Source organism: Cucumis sativus, chromosome 1, assembly GCF_000004075.3.
Source record: "Cucumis sativus cultivar 9930 chromosome 1, Cucumber_9930_V3, whole genome shotgun sequence".
In the NCBI taxonomy this organism is placed as follows: domain Eukaryota; kingdom Viridiplantae; phylum Streptophyta; class Magnoliopsida; order Cucurbitales; family Cucurbitaceae; genus Cucumis; species Cucumis sativus.
Window position 1 is genome coordinate 14,743,536 of NC_026655.2, and position 16,023 is coordinate 14,759,558.

At 33.2% G+C, this 16,023-nt stretch overlaps 1 protein-coding gene across 1 annotated transcript; it reads right to left on the reverse strand.

Annotated features, from left to right (window-relative positions):
- Positions 1-8,760: 8,760 nt before the first annotated feature.
- LOC116404130 lies at positions 8,761-15,872 on the reverse strand. Its single transcript, XM_031886380.1, is given in 5 exon segments — positions 8,761-10,941; positions 10,943-12,218; positions 12,423-14,104; positions 14,251-14,407; positions 14,533-15,872. Coding segments are annotated over 5 exon segments (6,636 nt in total).
- Between the last annotated feature and the right edge of the window lie 151 nt (positions 15,873-16,023).

Below are 16,023 nucleotides of genomic sequence, written 5' to 3' on the forward strand. Positions count from 1 at the left end.
AAAAGCTCTGTATATGTCATAGGAATTGGGTCAAATCGAAATGTTTCTGAGTTGGTCTTGCTACCCTGACCTTGTACAAACGGTCGAGAAAAGTTTGAATTAACAAGTTTTGGGGCTCCAGAGAGAGTGGGTTGGTACATAGTTGTTATAAGGGATATGAGTAATATTGCTTATATATGAAGGAAAACTTTGGTCATGTTTTCTTTGGCAAAAGTTGATTTGTGGTTCCCTAAATTAGGAAAACCAATTGCATGAACCTCACCTTCTTTCTTCTTAGGTGTTGCTCCTTTCTTTAATCCACCATACTCAGCTGAAGTCTCTATTAACCTCCCATGTTTTATCCCATATTCAATTCTTTCACCAATAACAATAATGTCAGAAAAATTGGTTGTAGCATTACCAATCATTCGATCATAGAACGGCGCCCGCAAAGTATTCATAAACATAAATGTCATTTCTTTGTCTGTTAATGGTGGTTGAACCTCTGCGGCTATATCTCTCCATCGTTGAGCATATTCTTTAAAGCTTTCTGAACTTTTCTTCTCCATCCGTTGTAAGTCTAAACGATCTGGAGCCATATCAATATTATGTTGTATTGCTTTAGAAATGCATCAGCTAAATCCTTCCAAACATGAATGTGTGCATTATCTAATTGAATATACCATCGAGTAGCTGGACCAGTCAAACTGTCCTGAAAGCAATGGATCAACAATTTGTCATTACCAATATGCGCTGCCATCTTTCTACAATACATTATAAGATGACTCCTTGGACACGATGATCCATCATATTTGTCAATTCGGGAACTTTAAACTTTGTTGGAATGATCAAACCCGGTACTAAACACAACTGTGTTGCATCTATATTTCCATAAACATCAGTCCTTCAATTGCTCGCAATCTTTCTTCCAAAACATCAGTTTTTGCTTAGCCGGAGTGTTTTCATTTTGCCCCATGTCTTGAATTTAGCCTGAGCTTCCAATTGTTCTTATCTGGGACAGGAGGTGGAACAAAAAGTGGATTCATAGCAACATAATGTTGAGCGGTTTGAGTGTAGCGTTCATGTGGCGTGGCGTAAATCCTGGGGGATAAATGGGATCATCGGTGTCTTGAACCGGATTACTTGATTGTGCTGTTTCTACGACGACTTTTCCTTTTCCTGCTGAAAGCAATTCCAGTATTTTTGAAACTTGTTCCCCAAGATTATTAATATCTTGTCTCATTTTATCCATGTCTTTATCTTGTTCTTCCATGATTCGACTTCTATACCGTGTATTGTAAGTATGGAGAATTGGAGTAGGACGAGCTATGTTTTTCTTTGATTATTATGAGAACTTTGAAGACCAAAGAGTAAAAGGAAAAAAAAAAATTTAAATTAAATAATAAATTCAAATACAATAAATCAACACAAAATATAAACTTGTAAAAAAAAAAAAAAAAAATAATAATAAATAATAATAATGAAATGCAATAACAACAACTTTGTTCATAATAGCAAAATAAACAGCTTAATAAAAACGACCAAAATGTCCAAGTTCTCTGCATATCATCTTTAAGAATCTATTAAGATCATCTGAATGTGGTCGTATTGAGAAAAAATTAATCCTTAAATCAGCTGCCATTCCGCAAAACCATTTGCTCTTCTAGACACTATTCTGAGAAATCCAATTGTTTGATCTACACGTTCAACTAACGTTTGAAAATCTCTCCTTTGCAAGTCATAATCAACCTTCATTTGCATGTAATCTGTCTTCAATAATTTGTATTCTTGCACTATTCTCTCACTTGAATTTTGAAATGCAGTAAGTTGATGGTGTAAGGAATCAGCATAATTTTTCAGTATCTTATAATCTTCAGAGTGCTCGACCATCTTCACATGTAGGCTATCGACAGTTTGGCGTAGAGAACAATTGTGTACTTCCAAATCTACTATTTGTGCTTCCCGTTTACCAATTGACGATTTCAAATCATTGACAAGCTCGAGATAATATTCCTTCATGCTTTCTAAGTCTTTAATATATTCATCTTGTGATTCTACTGTTGCCTGTAATATTGTCTTTTCATTTTTCAAACTTCTATTCGACTTATTCATTCGCCTCATCTCTTCATCTAACACCTCAAGATTCTTTTCTAATTTATCTTGGTTTTTTAAGAAACTCTTGGTCTTTTCAAGCTCTTTCTGCAAAAAAGTCGCATGATTTCCATTGGCTCGTCTCTTTTTGAAGTTTCTCATTCTCTTGCTCTAACAGTCGATTTTTCTCCTCTAATTTAGTGATCTTCTCAACCCACTGGTTGGTTGTTCAGAGCTTGGCTCCTCTACCCTTTCAACTACCTCCCTTAAGGTATATATTACATTCTTCCTTCTATTTGTCTGCCACGCCTCATATCCACTAGTAACCCCTTCATAGTGTCCTTTGTCTTTTATCTTCCTCACAGACTTCCATGCACATACTGCTCGATGTTTTTTCCTTTGACAATCTTCATGATCGTATGCAAAATCAGAGTCTTGTAAATTATGAGTTGGTGGTATAAACTGTTTGAGCCAAACTTGACGCAAAACTAACAATGGTGTATAGTTAACACCTCCCCACGGTCCCAACAATGGCACACTATGGAAATCTCCACATCTGTAAATTATGCTTTCAAAGGCATCCATTGGGCTTTCCATATGACATCTTCAGAACTCAACGTTGAAAAGAAAGACACCCAAGTCTCCTTCTTTGGATATGTTGGGTTCCAAACTGCCATACCAAACTCACTAATTGTGTTTCGCATTAAATTCCATGGGCTACTGAATTCTAACTTTGGACACCTAAACTCTGCCGGAAATTTGATATGGCTGTGTATCCAAATATATAATAAAGGAACACAACAATTCAATTTTCCTGCACCTTTATTTCTACAGAAGTTAAGGGATCGAAAAGTTTCAGCCAATATAGGTATAATAGGATCGACTCCTCGTTCTATTTCAAAGAATAATCTGATCACTTTCCCATCGACATAACCTTCTGCTTTAGGAAAAATCACCGCTCCATAAATGCATAATGCCAAGAGAGCAAGACCTTTGTCTTCATCAATGTACGTCTGTGTCATCATTAATAGATAGTCAAATGGCACATTCTCTTCTCCACCCTTAACTTTTATATGTTTCTGAATTTCAGTGGCATGGACGGTTTCTAAAAATTTTGACAAAGTCCTTTTTGTTGTTTGCTTAGGGTTAAAGAAATAAACAATTTCCCTTTCCTTTCCAGGCATGCTAAGCATAGCTTGATATTCTTCTATGGTTGGCAGTAAATCACATGACCCAAGTGTGAAACAATTATATGCTGGATCCCAAAAATTAATTATGGCTCTTAAAGCAAAATGATTCACCGGTATGTACATCAACTCTGCTATATGTCCATATTTCTTCGAAAAAATGAATCTCCGTTGAGGTGTCAATGCCTCCCAAATCATTTTTAGTTTTGCTAAATCATTTTGTGTAAAAGAGAGCTGACACTTGGATAGTACTGATATTTGAGAAGAATCATTTATGCTATCCCCAAATTTTTGTTGTGTCTCTTCAGCCCATTTAAGAACATCACTTGGCTCATCAAATTTGGATTCATAAGATGAATGCATTGACATATTGGACATTCTGGTATTTAAACAACTGTTTATTTTTTGCACAATTATAACAAAAAGATATAGTCAAATCACTTTGCACAATAATAACAAAGTAACAAAACATGAGAAAGAGAAAAAAAAGAAAAAATAAATATAAATAAATAAATAAAAATTTAAAAATTAAAAAATTTAAAAAATTAAAAAATTAAAAAAAATTAAAAAATTTAAAAAAAATTAAAAATTTAAAAAAATTAAAAAAATTAAAAAAATTTAAAAAAATTAATAATATAAAATTAAAAATGTAGAAAAAATGTAGGATAATAATAATAATGAATAAATAATAATAATTAATAATTAATAATTAATAATAATTAATAACCGAAAATTAAAAAAATGTAAAAGATGTAAAAAAAAAATAATAATAATAAAATAAGGTTTTCAGGCACTTGTAAGCATTACTTTCCTTGTGGTTGAAATCAAAGACCAAATTTAAAGAAAGAAAAAAAACAAAATGAAAAATTCGTTTTTTTTTTTTAATATACTATGATTAAACCCCATTTTAAAAATAAATAAATAAATAAAAAGGAAATATGTCAAATTTTATAAAAATGTGAAACTTTGTTTTCTTTTTTTTAAATAATAATAATAATAATAAGACTTTGGATAAAATAAGCTAGATAGAAAAATGACATAGTGTTGGTATCAAAACTTTTTTTTAAAAAAAAAGGCCCTCAAATTTATTCTAATGTTATTTAACTAATAACAGAAGAATTAATCTGAGAATTTTTCATGTGCCTGCACGGGAGTCGAAACCCCTCGAAAGTCAACACTACTTCATCCTCAATTCTAGTCCTATAAGGTTGTAGCCCGGGTAGAGGGCTTGTGAGTGTGTGTAAATGCATGATGACATAAAAATATAAAATAAAATAAAATAATAAAAAAATAAAAAAAAAAAAAATAAAAAAATAATACCAATAACATAGTACAAAATATTACATCTGAATCAAATAAAAACAAATAATTAAGTGAACCAACATATTATAATATAATAATAATAAAAGATAAAATATATGGCTCGACTCTCCAAAATCCCCAGTGGAGTCGCCAAGCTGTCGCGACGTGATCGCTACGCGGAGCGGCCGACCTCCCCGTTTTCTTTTATTTTAATAAAAAATTTTGGAGTCGCCACCAATCATATTAAGGTGTGATTGGTCACCCAAAAAAAAAGAAAGAAAAAAAAATGGTCTGCGTACATTCAGAGATTTAAGTTCGGGAATCAGTTATGTGTAGGGAAGGTGTTAGCACCCTACAACACCCAAAAAAATGGTTACCCAATTTTATCTTTTAAATTAAATTATAGAGGTTCACAAAATAAAATTTTTATTTAGGTTTTGTTTAAATGTCCCATGTTTATCAATTCATATCGAAGAAAGTAAAACCTAAGCATGAATTGATGATTATGAGTGGCATAGGAGCCATTAGAAAAATTAAGTTTATTTTTGTTTTAAAATATTTTTATTCACCTTAAGAATATTAAGATACCAACACTTGATATTTTAATCTCTATCATAGGTGTTTAATGAAAAATTTCATATATCTAGAATTAATAAATTCATAGAAAATATTACTCAGTCTCATTTAAAATATGAAATGTGTTAATTTAAAAAAAATAATCTATTAATTAAATTTCAAACAGAAAAATTTCATGTATTTATGGATTTTAAATTATAAAATCCATAAAAAATAATACTTTTTCTCCAATTTACATTATTATAAAAAAAATAATAATGACAAAACATTATGAAATTTGAAAAATACTTAGGTGTAATATGCTGAGATAAAATAAATACATTGATAATATATGCAAAATGTAAAAGATATTAATGTAGGATGCAAGATAATTAATTAATACAACACATGCAACATAATTAATTAATTCAAAATGATGCAAAATAATTGATTAATGCAGGATGCAAAATAATTTATTAATGCATAATTAAACGAGGCCAAATGGATATCAAATAATAATTAACAGTTGAATGCTAAAGTAGGTTTGGCCCAATATGCAAATAAATAATATTCCGAATAAATAATCACACCAAAATAAATATCAAATAATTATAGCCACATATGCATACTGATTAATTAATACATCATGCAAATAATTAGAATGAGGGAGTGAAAATGTCACATACAAGTTGCTAATTAATTAATAGGCCAAATGAAAAATGGTTGTTGCCAAATATTAATTATATCATGCATAATTATTAACATGGATAATATATGGATAACAGTAATTATTAACGGAGTATGCCATATGGATACATGGATAAAGTAATTAACAAAAACGGTAAAATGGATGCCAATGAAGAATGAGTATTGCCAAATACAAAAGGCTAATTGATTAATTATGCATAATTGATTAATTATGCATAATTATTAAGGCATGCCATATGGATATAAGTAATTAACTGTAAAATGGGTGTCAATGAAGAATGAGTATCCAAATACAAATATATGATGCTAATTAATTAAAAAGAAATTAACACATAATGGATGCCCAGTAATAAAAGAAAATTAACACAGAATGGATGCCCAATAATAAAAGAAAATTAACACATAACAGAATGCTCAATATTTAAAAATTAACACAGAATGGATACACAGAATGGATACCCAACAATTAAAAAGAAATTAACACATAACAGAATGCTCAATATTTAAAAATTAACACAGAATGGATACACAAAATGGATACCCAACAATTAAAAAGAAATTAACACATAACAGAATGTTCAATATTTAAAAATTAACACAGAATGGATACACAGAATGGATACCCAACAATTAAAAAGAAATTAACACATAACAGAATGCTCAATATTTAAAAATAAAAAATAAAAAAATTTAATATAGAATGGAAGGTAGAATGCTCAGTATTAAAAAAAGATACAAATAATAAAATTAACATGTCAAATGATGGTAAAATGATGAACACGATAGTTCATAATTAAAAGCAGTATATCAAACAAGAAAAAAAAAATCATTAAACCAGAATAAGAATAAAAAGAGGAAAAAGAAAAAAAACTTACCAACAAGTCTGCCCTTAAATGCCAAAGGTTATTCTTTTGATCTTCTTTCACTCTTCACCTCTTTCTAAATCCTCCAGTAATAAAAAAAAGATCCTCCCCCTTTCTTTTTTCCTCTTTCCTTTTTATAGGGCAAGCTCCATTGTTTTTTTTAGATCACGAGATGGAGTGCAGACTACAGAGAAATAGGAAGAAAGTGGGAGAGTGGGAGAAAGTGATAGAGTGGGAGAAAGTGGGAGAGTGATGACGAAGAAAAAGTGATGGTTGAGAAAAAATAGGAAGGAAATCAAACCTTTTATTTTTATTTTTATTATTTATTTTTAAATGTATTTATTATTATTATTATTGTTTTTTTAAAATATAAATTCAAATTCAAATTCAAATTCAAATTTAATTTCTTTTTCTTTTTCTTTTTTCTTTTATAATAAATAAATATAGGACAAAATACGGTATCTACAGTTTGCCCCCCGTTGTCCATCCTGTAAATATTTAAAGGTGGACAAAGGAAATAGATAAAGTATTTGGCCGATCTTTTTTATTTTAGAGAGAGAAAAAAGAAAAAAGAAAAAAAAAAAAAAAAAAAAAAAAAACATCAACCTTAGCTCTAGGACTAGGTTTGATAAAGTGGAAGGACCTGATAGATAGGCTTCGGCCTCAGCTTCATATCTGGACTCGATTTAACCAAATTTTTTTAAAAAAAAAACAACATCAACCTTAGCTCTAGGACTAGGTTTGATAAATGAGAAAGGACCTGATAGACAGGCTTCGGCCTCAGCTTCATATTTGGGCTCGATTTAACCAATTTTTTTTTTATATAAAAAAAAAAAAAAAAAAAAAAAAAAAAAAAAACATCAACCTTAGCTCTAGGACTAGGTTTGATAAATGAGAAAGGACCTGATAGACAGGCTTCGGCCTCAGCTTCATATCTGGGCTCGATTTAACCATTTTTTTTAAAAAAAAAAAAACATCAACCTTAGCTCTAGGACTAGGTTTGATAAATGAGAAAGGACCTGATAGACAGGCTTCGGCCTCAGCTTCATATCTGGGCTCGATTTAACCAATTTTTTTTAATAAAATAAAAAAAAAAACATCAACCTTAGCTCTAAGACTAGGTTTGATAAATGAGAAAGGACCTGATAGACAGGCTTCGGCCTCAGCTTCATATCTGGGCTCGATTTAACCAATTTTTTTTAATAAAAAAAAAAAAAAACATCAACCTTAGCTCTAGGACTAGGTTTGATAAATGAGAAAGGACCTGATAGACAGGCTTCGGCCTCAGCTTCATATCTGGGCTCGATTTAACCAAATTTGTAAAAAAAAAAACATCAATCTTAGCTATAAGCCTAAATTTGATAAAGTGGACTCATCCTTCTTTTAAAACTTATTTGAAATTTAATTTAAATATTGTGCTTTTCAAAGGAATAAATAGCTCACTACTCCATTTTACCAATACCATCAACAATTTATGAGCATTGTCGTCATAGGATAGAATAAGACATATATCACGAGAATTTTTTAAGCTGTCGAACTCGCCTCTCTTCGTATCAAAACAAATGAATCCAACTGCGATAGATTGTACTATGTTGTAAAAACATAATATTGTTTTAGTTTTGGACTTCACAAAACATGAATCCTTTAGGATGTAGACTTCCAATTACAACAACTCACAATCATAGAGAAATGTGTCTGGACTTGTAAACGCCTACATTTCCTTAAGTCTTAACAAGAGAAAATCATGGCTTTTACTTGGTTTGCAAATACAATAAGTCGTACTGAATCTTTATTAATTAACAAATAGATAGAACAAATGGGCTAATGAATAATGGATGTTTACTCTACTTTGATGGCATTTAAAAAGGATGAAAGAAAGGATTGACAAATAAAGAAGTGTTTGATATATATGATAAGAAATGAAAAGATAACAACGATTCTTGGAATAGGAGTACAAAGAGAGGAGATAAGGGGAAGTTTATACAAATGGAAATAACATTCTAGGAACTAAATGTAAGTTTCTTAGAAATACCCCCGACTTCTTTCAACACTACGAAGTTTTCTATGAAAAGGGCTCACGCATAGTATCTTCGAACATAATCTGAATTCACCGGATTTTTTAACTCAACACCATCCATATTGGTTAAAAGTAAAGCTCCTCCTGAAAATGCCTTTTTTACCACGAACGGACCTTCATAATTAGGAGTCCATTTTCCTCGATGGTCCTTTAGAAATGGAAGTATCCTTTTTAACACTAAATCTCCTTCTCGAAAACTTCGAGGGTGTACCTTTTTATTGTATGCTCGCATTAGTCTTTTTTGGTAAAGTTGTCCATGACTTAATGCTGTCAAACGTTTTTCTTCAATGAAATTCAACTGCTCATAACGACCTCTTATCCATTCAGCTTCATCTAACTTAGCTTCCATGAGAACTCTCAATGAAGGTATCTCAACTTCTAAAGGTAGGACAGCTTCCATACCATAAACCAAAGAAAATGGTGTTGCCCCTGTTGAAGTACGAACTGATGTGCGATATCCATGCAATGCAAACGGTAGTATTTCATGCCAATCTTTGTATGTTGTTGTCATCTTCTCAATGATTCTTTTAATATTTTTGTTGGCTGCCTCAACTGCCCCATTCATCTTGGGGCGATATGGAGTCGAATTTCTGTGATTGATCTTGAATTTCTCACAAAGTTCGTCCATCATTTTGTTATTAAGGTTCTTGGCATTATCTGTAATAATACCCTCTGGTAGACCATAACGACAGATCAACTCTTTTTTGATAAACTTGAGCACCACTCCTCTTGTAACATTGCAGTAAGATGCCGCCTCTATCCATTTAGTGAAGTAATCAATGGCTACAAGAATAAAACGATGACCATTTGAGGCTTTAGGATCAATGGGTCCAATAACATCAATTCCCCACAAAGAAAATGGCCATGGTGCTGACAAGACATGCAATGGAGATGCTGCTGCATGAATCCTATCCATATAAATTTGACACTTTTTACATTCTCTTGCATATTTTATGCAGTCTGATTCCATCGTTGTCCAATAATAACCAGATCTAAGTATTTGTCTGGCCATAGTATGTCCGTTAGCATGTGTTCCACATATTCCTTCATGAATTTCTATCATAATTTGTTTTGCTTCTTCCACATCAACACACCGAAGGAGTACCATATCATGGTTTCTTTTATAAAGAACTTCACCACTTAAGAAAAAGTTCATGGCCAACCTTTTTATTGTGCGCTTGTCATTCTTTGAAGCTCCATATGGATATTCTCTACACTTTATGTATTGCTTGATATCAAAATACCATGGCTTGTTGTCATTTTCAATATTCATGCAATATGCCGGCGCATCTCTTTTCGTAATTTGGATTGGATAAAGCTCATACTCAAGATTAAGATTAAACATGACTGCCAGGGTGGCTAATGCATCTGCCATTCGATTGTCTTCCCTATGAACATGGTCAAATGAAATTTTCTCAAAATTTTGAGATAATTTTGCAATGTATTGGCTATAAGGCACCAATTTAGCATCTCTTGTTTCCCATTCTTCCTTGACTTGATGTATTACTAGCATTGAGTCACCCAAAACTTTCAACTTTTTAACACTCATGTCGATTGCTGCTTGAAGTCCCATAATACAAGCTTCATATTCAGCGATATTGTGAGTGCATTCAAAACATAACTTAGCTGTTAGGGGAAATACCTTTCCTTTTGGGGAAATTAGTACAACTCCAATCCCATGTCCCAACTCATTTGAGGCACCATCAAAAAGCATAATCCAAGTCTCATGATCCGTAGCATCATTTTCAACTAAAAATATGTTTTCATCAGGAAAATCAACGCTCATTGGCTCGTAATCTGCTACTGGTTGGGCAGCTAAATGATCAGCAAGCGCACTTCCCTTTATTGCTTTTTTAGTAACATAAACAATATCATACTCTGACAACAAAACTTGCCACTTTGCAATTCTACCCGATAATGACGGTTTCTCAAAAATGTATTTTATTGGATCCATTTTTGAAATAAGCCATGTCGTATGATATAACATATATTGCCTCAAACGGTGAGCGGTCCATACCAAAGCACAACAAGTTCGCTCTAACATTGAGTATTTCGACTCATAATCGGTGAATTTTTTGCTTAAATAATAAATAGCATGCTCTTTCTTCCCTGATAAGTCATGTTGTCCTAGAACACCACCCATAGAACCTTCTAAAACCGTCAAGTATAGGATTAACGGTCCGTCCTGGAGCTGGAGGTATCAATACAGGTGGGCTTTGTAGATATTGCTTAATTTTGTTGAAAGCTTCTTCACAATCCTCATTCCATTTTCCTGGATTATTTTTACGTAAAAGCTTAAAGATTGGTTCGCAAGTTGGGGTCAAATGTGAGATAAATCTGGATATGTAATTCAGTCTTCCAAGAAAGGCTCGAACTTCTTTTTCCGTTTCAGGGGATGGCATGTCCATGATAGCCTTCACTTTATCTGGGTCTACTTTGATCCCTTCTTCACTGACAATGAATCCCAACAGTTTTCCCGAGGTTGCCCCAAATGTACATTTGGATGGATTTAATTTCAATTGATACTTTCTCAACCGATCGAATAATTTTTGAAGTATAGTTGTATGATCTTCATTTGCTTTGGATTTTGCAATCATATCATCAACATACACCTCTATTTCCTTATGCATCATATCATGAAAAAGTGTAACAATTGCTCGCTGATATGTTGCCCCGGCATTTTTCAAACCAAAAGGCATTACTTTGTAGCAAAATGTTCCCCAAAGGGTAATGAATGTTGTTTTTTCTCTATCTTCTTCAGCCATTTTGATTTGATTATATCCTGAGAAATCATCCATGAAGGAGAAAGTTGAATATCCTGCAGTGTTATCCACCAACATGTCGATGTGAGGTAAAGGGAAGTTATCTTTTGGACTAGCTCGATTTAAATCTCTATAGTCCACACACATTCTCACTTTTCCGTCTTTTTTAGGTACTGGAACAATGTTTGCCACCCATTCAGGATATTTGGAGACTATGAGGAATCCTACTTCAATTTGTTTTTGTACTTCCTCTTTTATTTTAATCAATATATCAGGCTTCATTTTACGTAGCTTTTGTCTTACTGGATTGCATTCTGGCTTCAAAGGAACACGATGTACTACAATATCCGTATTTAACCCCGGCATATCCTGATAACTCCAAGCAAAAATATCTGAGTACTCACGTAACAAATTGATTATTTTTTTTCGAGTTTCACTGGCCATTGATGTGCCAATTTTTACCTCTTTTGATTCCTCCTGAGAACCCAAATTGATTACTTCAACTAGCTCTTGGTGAGGACCTAAGACCTTATCTTCTTCTTCTACTAATCTTAACAGTTCTGAGGATATTCTCCCAGCATTTTCATCGTCACTCTCTTTGTCAGATTCCATAGTGTATATTAAGGTATCAAGGGTAGAACTGGAATTACTAACATCTTCGTTCTTATGAATGTTGTCTATGAAAAAGTTTGGACTTTTGTGTTTAATTTGAAAGATGCAAGAAAGAAAGCAGAGAGAAGAAGAAATTAGAAAGAATGAAAGGAAAATGCGAAAATTTCATTAAATAACAAGAAAGAGGAAAAAAAAAAGTACATTCCATTTTGTAAAGCAAACAAAATACTGTGGCCTTAAGTAGAACCAACTAGAAAATTAAAACAAATAAAAGTTTAATCATTACTCTTGAAAATCTCCAGAAAATGTAGGTAGGTCTACAACATCCCAATTGTTAAGCTCAAAATTAGGTGGACATGCATAAACTGTTTCATCTTCAAATGATGCTTCTTGTGCCACTGCTGCAATTGATAAACTCTCCATCTTTGTTAACAAACAATGTTTTGAATCAGAGTCACGTGATGAGTAACTTATACCAGCACTCTTGAAAGTATCATATAATGCTGGTATAAATTTTAGACTTGGATCAAACACCATCATCCCTTGCTTTTCCAAACACCTTTTCTTCTTTTCTTTTTGAAGCCTAATTTTATCATATACGTTTGGCATATAACCCAAACCAAATCTCCCTTCATTGCTTGGTGTATTTAGAAGTGTTTCCAAGCTTTGATTCAAACCATATCCTCCAACTCTCATCATCCTTTTTGTCGTAACTTTAGGCATGTGTAACTTTATTACTTCACCTGCAGTTGCTTCCATCATAGTTGCATGAGCAATTTCAAAAGAGCGAAAAGAACACTCTAAAGCTTCTTCTGTTGCCTCCACATATGGGGTTGATATCGGTTTTGTTATCAGAAAATCTTCCTCTCCCATTAAACAAATCATCTTACTCCCAACAATAAATTTCAATTTTTGATGCAATGTAGATGGCACCACTCCTGCAGAGTGAATCCAAGGACGACCTAACAAAAAGCTGTAAGTAGGTGTTATCTCCATTACTTGAAAGACTATATTGAAAGTACATGGGCCAATTTTGATTGGTAATTCAATGTCACCAATTACTTCTCTTCGTGATCCATCAAAAGCTCTCACTACCATAGTACTTGATTTGATGTATGACATGTCCACTGGGAGCTTTAATAGTGTAGATTTAGGCATTATATTAAGAGCTGAACCGTTATCCACTAAAACTCTTGCTATAACATAATCCTTGTACTTCACTTGAATATGCAGTGCTTTTATATGGCCTAAACCTTCAGGAGGAATTTCATCATCCGTGAAGACTATAGAATTTGAAGACGTAATGCTTCCAATAATTCCGCTGAACTTTTCCACTGAAATGTCATGTCCAACATGTGCCTTATTCAAAATATCTAATAGCACTTTGCGATGAGGCTCTGAATTTAAAAACAAAGATAATAAAGAAATTCGAGCTGGAGTATTATGCATTTGCTCTATGATCTTATACTCACTTTGTTTTACTATTTTCAAGAATTCGTTTGCTGCCTCATCTGTAACAGGTTTTTTGCATTCTATATCTTTTGCTATGACAGACATCTCTACATCCTGCTCTTTGTCATGTTCATTCACATTTCTTTTCTCACTTTTCCTCCCTTGCCCCAATGTTAAACTACTTGAAGGAGCTGTTAAATTATCTGGTTTATAACATCTTCCACTTCGAGTTATCCCGCTGATTCCTGTAATATTATCAACTGAAGGACCTGTAATGACTTGGCAATCATACCGCCATGGCACCGCTTTCAAATCCTTAAATTTGAAAGGACTCGGTACTTCGACAATGAGTTGTTTAGGATTGCAAGAACTTGATTTATTACGATTTTCTTGATAAAAGACTGTCAAAGGCCTTGGTAAAAAGGGATTTTCCTTTTTTGCAACTTCACCCATTAATGTACATATTTTATTGTCTTTCATCTCATCTTTTCCTTGTCCTTCGTATACTGTGAGTATCTTCGAATCCATAAATTGTTGTACTTTAGATCTAAATGTACAACATCGTTGGATAGGTGGCCTGCAACTCCTTGATGGAATATACAACGTTTGCCTTCATCGTATCCTTCGTATCTTATATTGGGGTCTAAATATTCCAAACTAACATATCCTGCTTCAAAAAGACCTTCAAAAAGTGTTTCCATAGGCATCCTTATCTCATGAACTTCATTTTTACACTTTCCAACAAAACAATCTATCGCATTCACTTTTGAATTTTCATGATTAGGAAGTGGATTGTTGTTGACATCCGGCTTCTCCCAGCTTTTTTGAAGCTCAACCATCCAGCATTAATTAAAGATTGCACCTTCCTTTTCAAAGCTAAACAATTTTCAGTTGAGTGTCCCACTCCTCCGGCATGATAATCACATCGAGCATTTGGATCATACCATTTTGGATAAGGAGGTTGTATAGGATTTATTGGGATAGGAGCTAACTGTCGATTATGAACTAGCTGAGGTAAAAGCTCTGTATATGTCATAGGAATTGGGTCAAATCGAAATGTTTCTGAGTTGGTCTTGCTACCCTGACCTTGTACAAACGGTCGAGAAAAGTTTGAATTAACAAGTTTTGGGGCTCCAGAGGGAGAGTGGGTTGGTACATAGTTGTTATAAGGGATATGAGTAACATTGCTTATATATGAAGGAAAACTTTGGTCATGTTTTCTTTGGCCAAAAGTTGATTTGTGGTTCCCTAAATTAGGAAAACCAATTGCATGAACCTCACCTTCTTTCTTCTTAGGTGTTGCTCCTTTCTTTAATCCACCATACTCAGCTGAAGTCTCTATTAACCTCCCATGTTTTATCCCATATTCAATTCTTTCACCAATAACAATAATGTCAGAAAAATTGGTTGTAGCATTACCAATCATTCGATCATAGAACGGCGCCCGCAAAGTATTCATAAACATAAATGTCATTTCTTTGTCTGTTAATGGTGGTTGAACCTCTGCGGCTATATCTCTCCATCGTTGAGCATATTCTTTAAAGCTTTCTGAACTTTTCTTCTCCATCCGTTGTAAGTCTAAACGATCTGGAGCCATATCAATATTATGTTTGTATTGCTTTAGAAATGCATCAGCTAAATCCTTCCAAACATGAATGTGTGTATTATCTAATTGAATATACCATCGAGTAGCTGGACCAGTCAAACTGTCCTGAAAGCAATGGATCAACAATTTATCATTACCAATATGTGCTGCCATCTTTCTACAATACATTATAAGATGACTCCTTGGACACGATGATCCATCATATTTGTCAAATTCTGGAACTTTAAACTTTGTTGGAATGATCAAACCCGGTACTAAACACAACTGTGTTGCATCTATATTTCCATAAACATCAGTCCCTTCAATTGCTCGCAATCTTTCTTCCAAAACATCTAGTTTTTGCTTAGCCGGAGTGTTTTCATTTTGCCCCATGTCTTGAATTTTAACCTGAGCTTCCAATTGTTCTATATCTGGGACAAGAGGTGGAACATCAAAAAGTGGATTCATAGCAACATAGTGTTGAGCAGTTTGAGACTGTGTAGCGTTCATGTGGCGTGGCGTAAATCCTGGGGGATAAATGGGATCATCGGTGTCTTGAACCGGATTACTTGATTGTGCTGTTTCTACGACGACTTTTCCTTTTCCTGCTGAAAGCAATTCCAGTATTTTTGAAACTTGTTCCCCAAGATTATTAATATCTTGTCTCATTTTATCCATGTCTTTATCTTGTTCTTCCATGATTCGACTTTTATACCGCGTATTGTAAGTATGGAGAATTGGAGTAGGACGAGCTATGTTTTTCTTTGATTATTATGAGACTTTGAAGACCAAAGAGTAAAAGGAAAGAAAAAAAAAATAATTAAATAAATAAATAATAAATTCAAATACA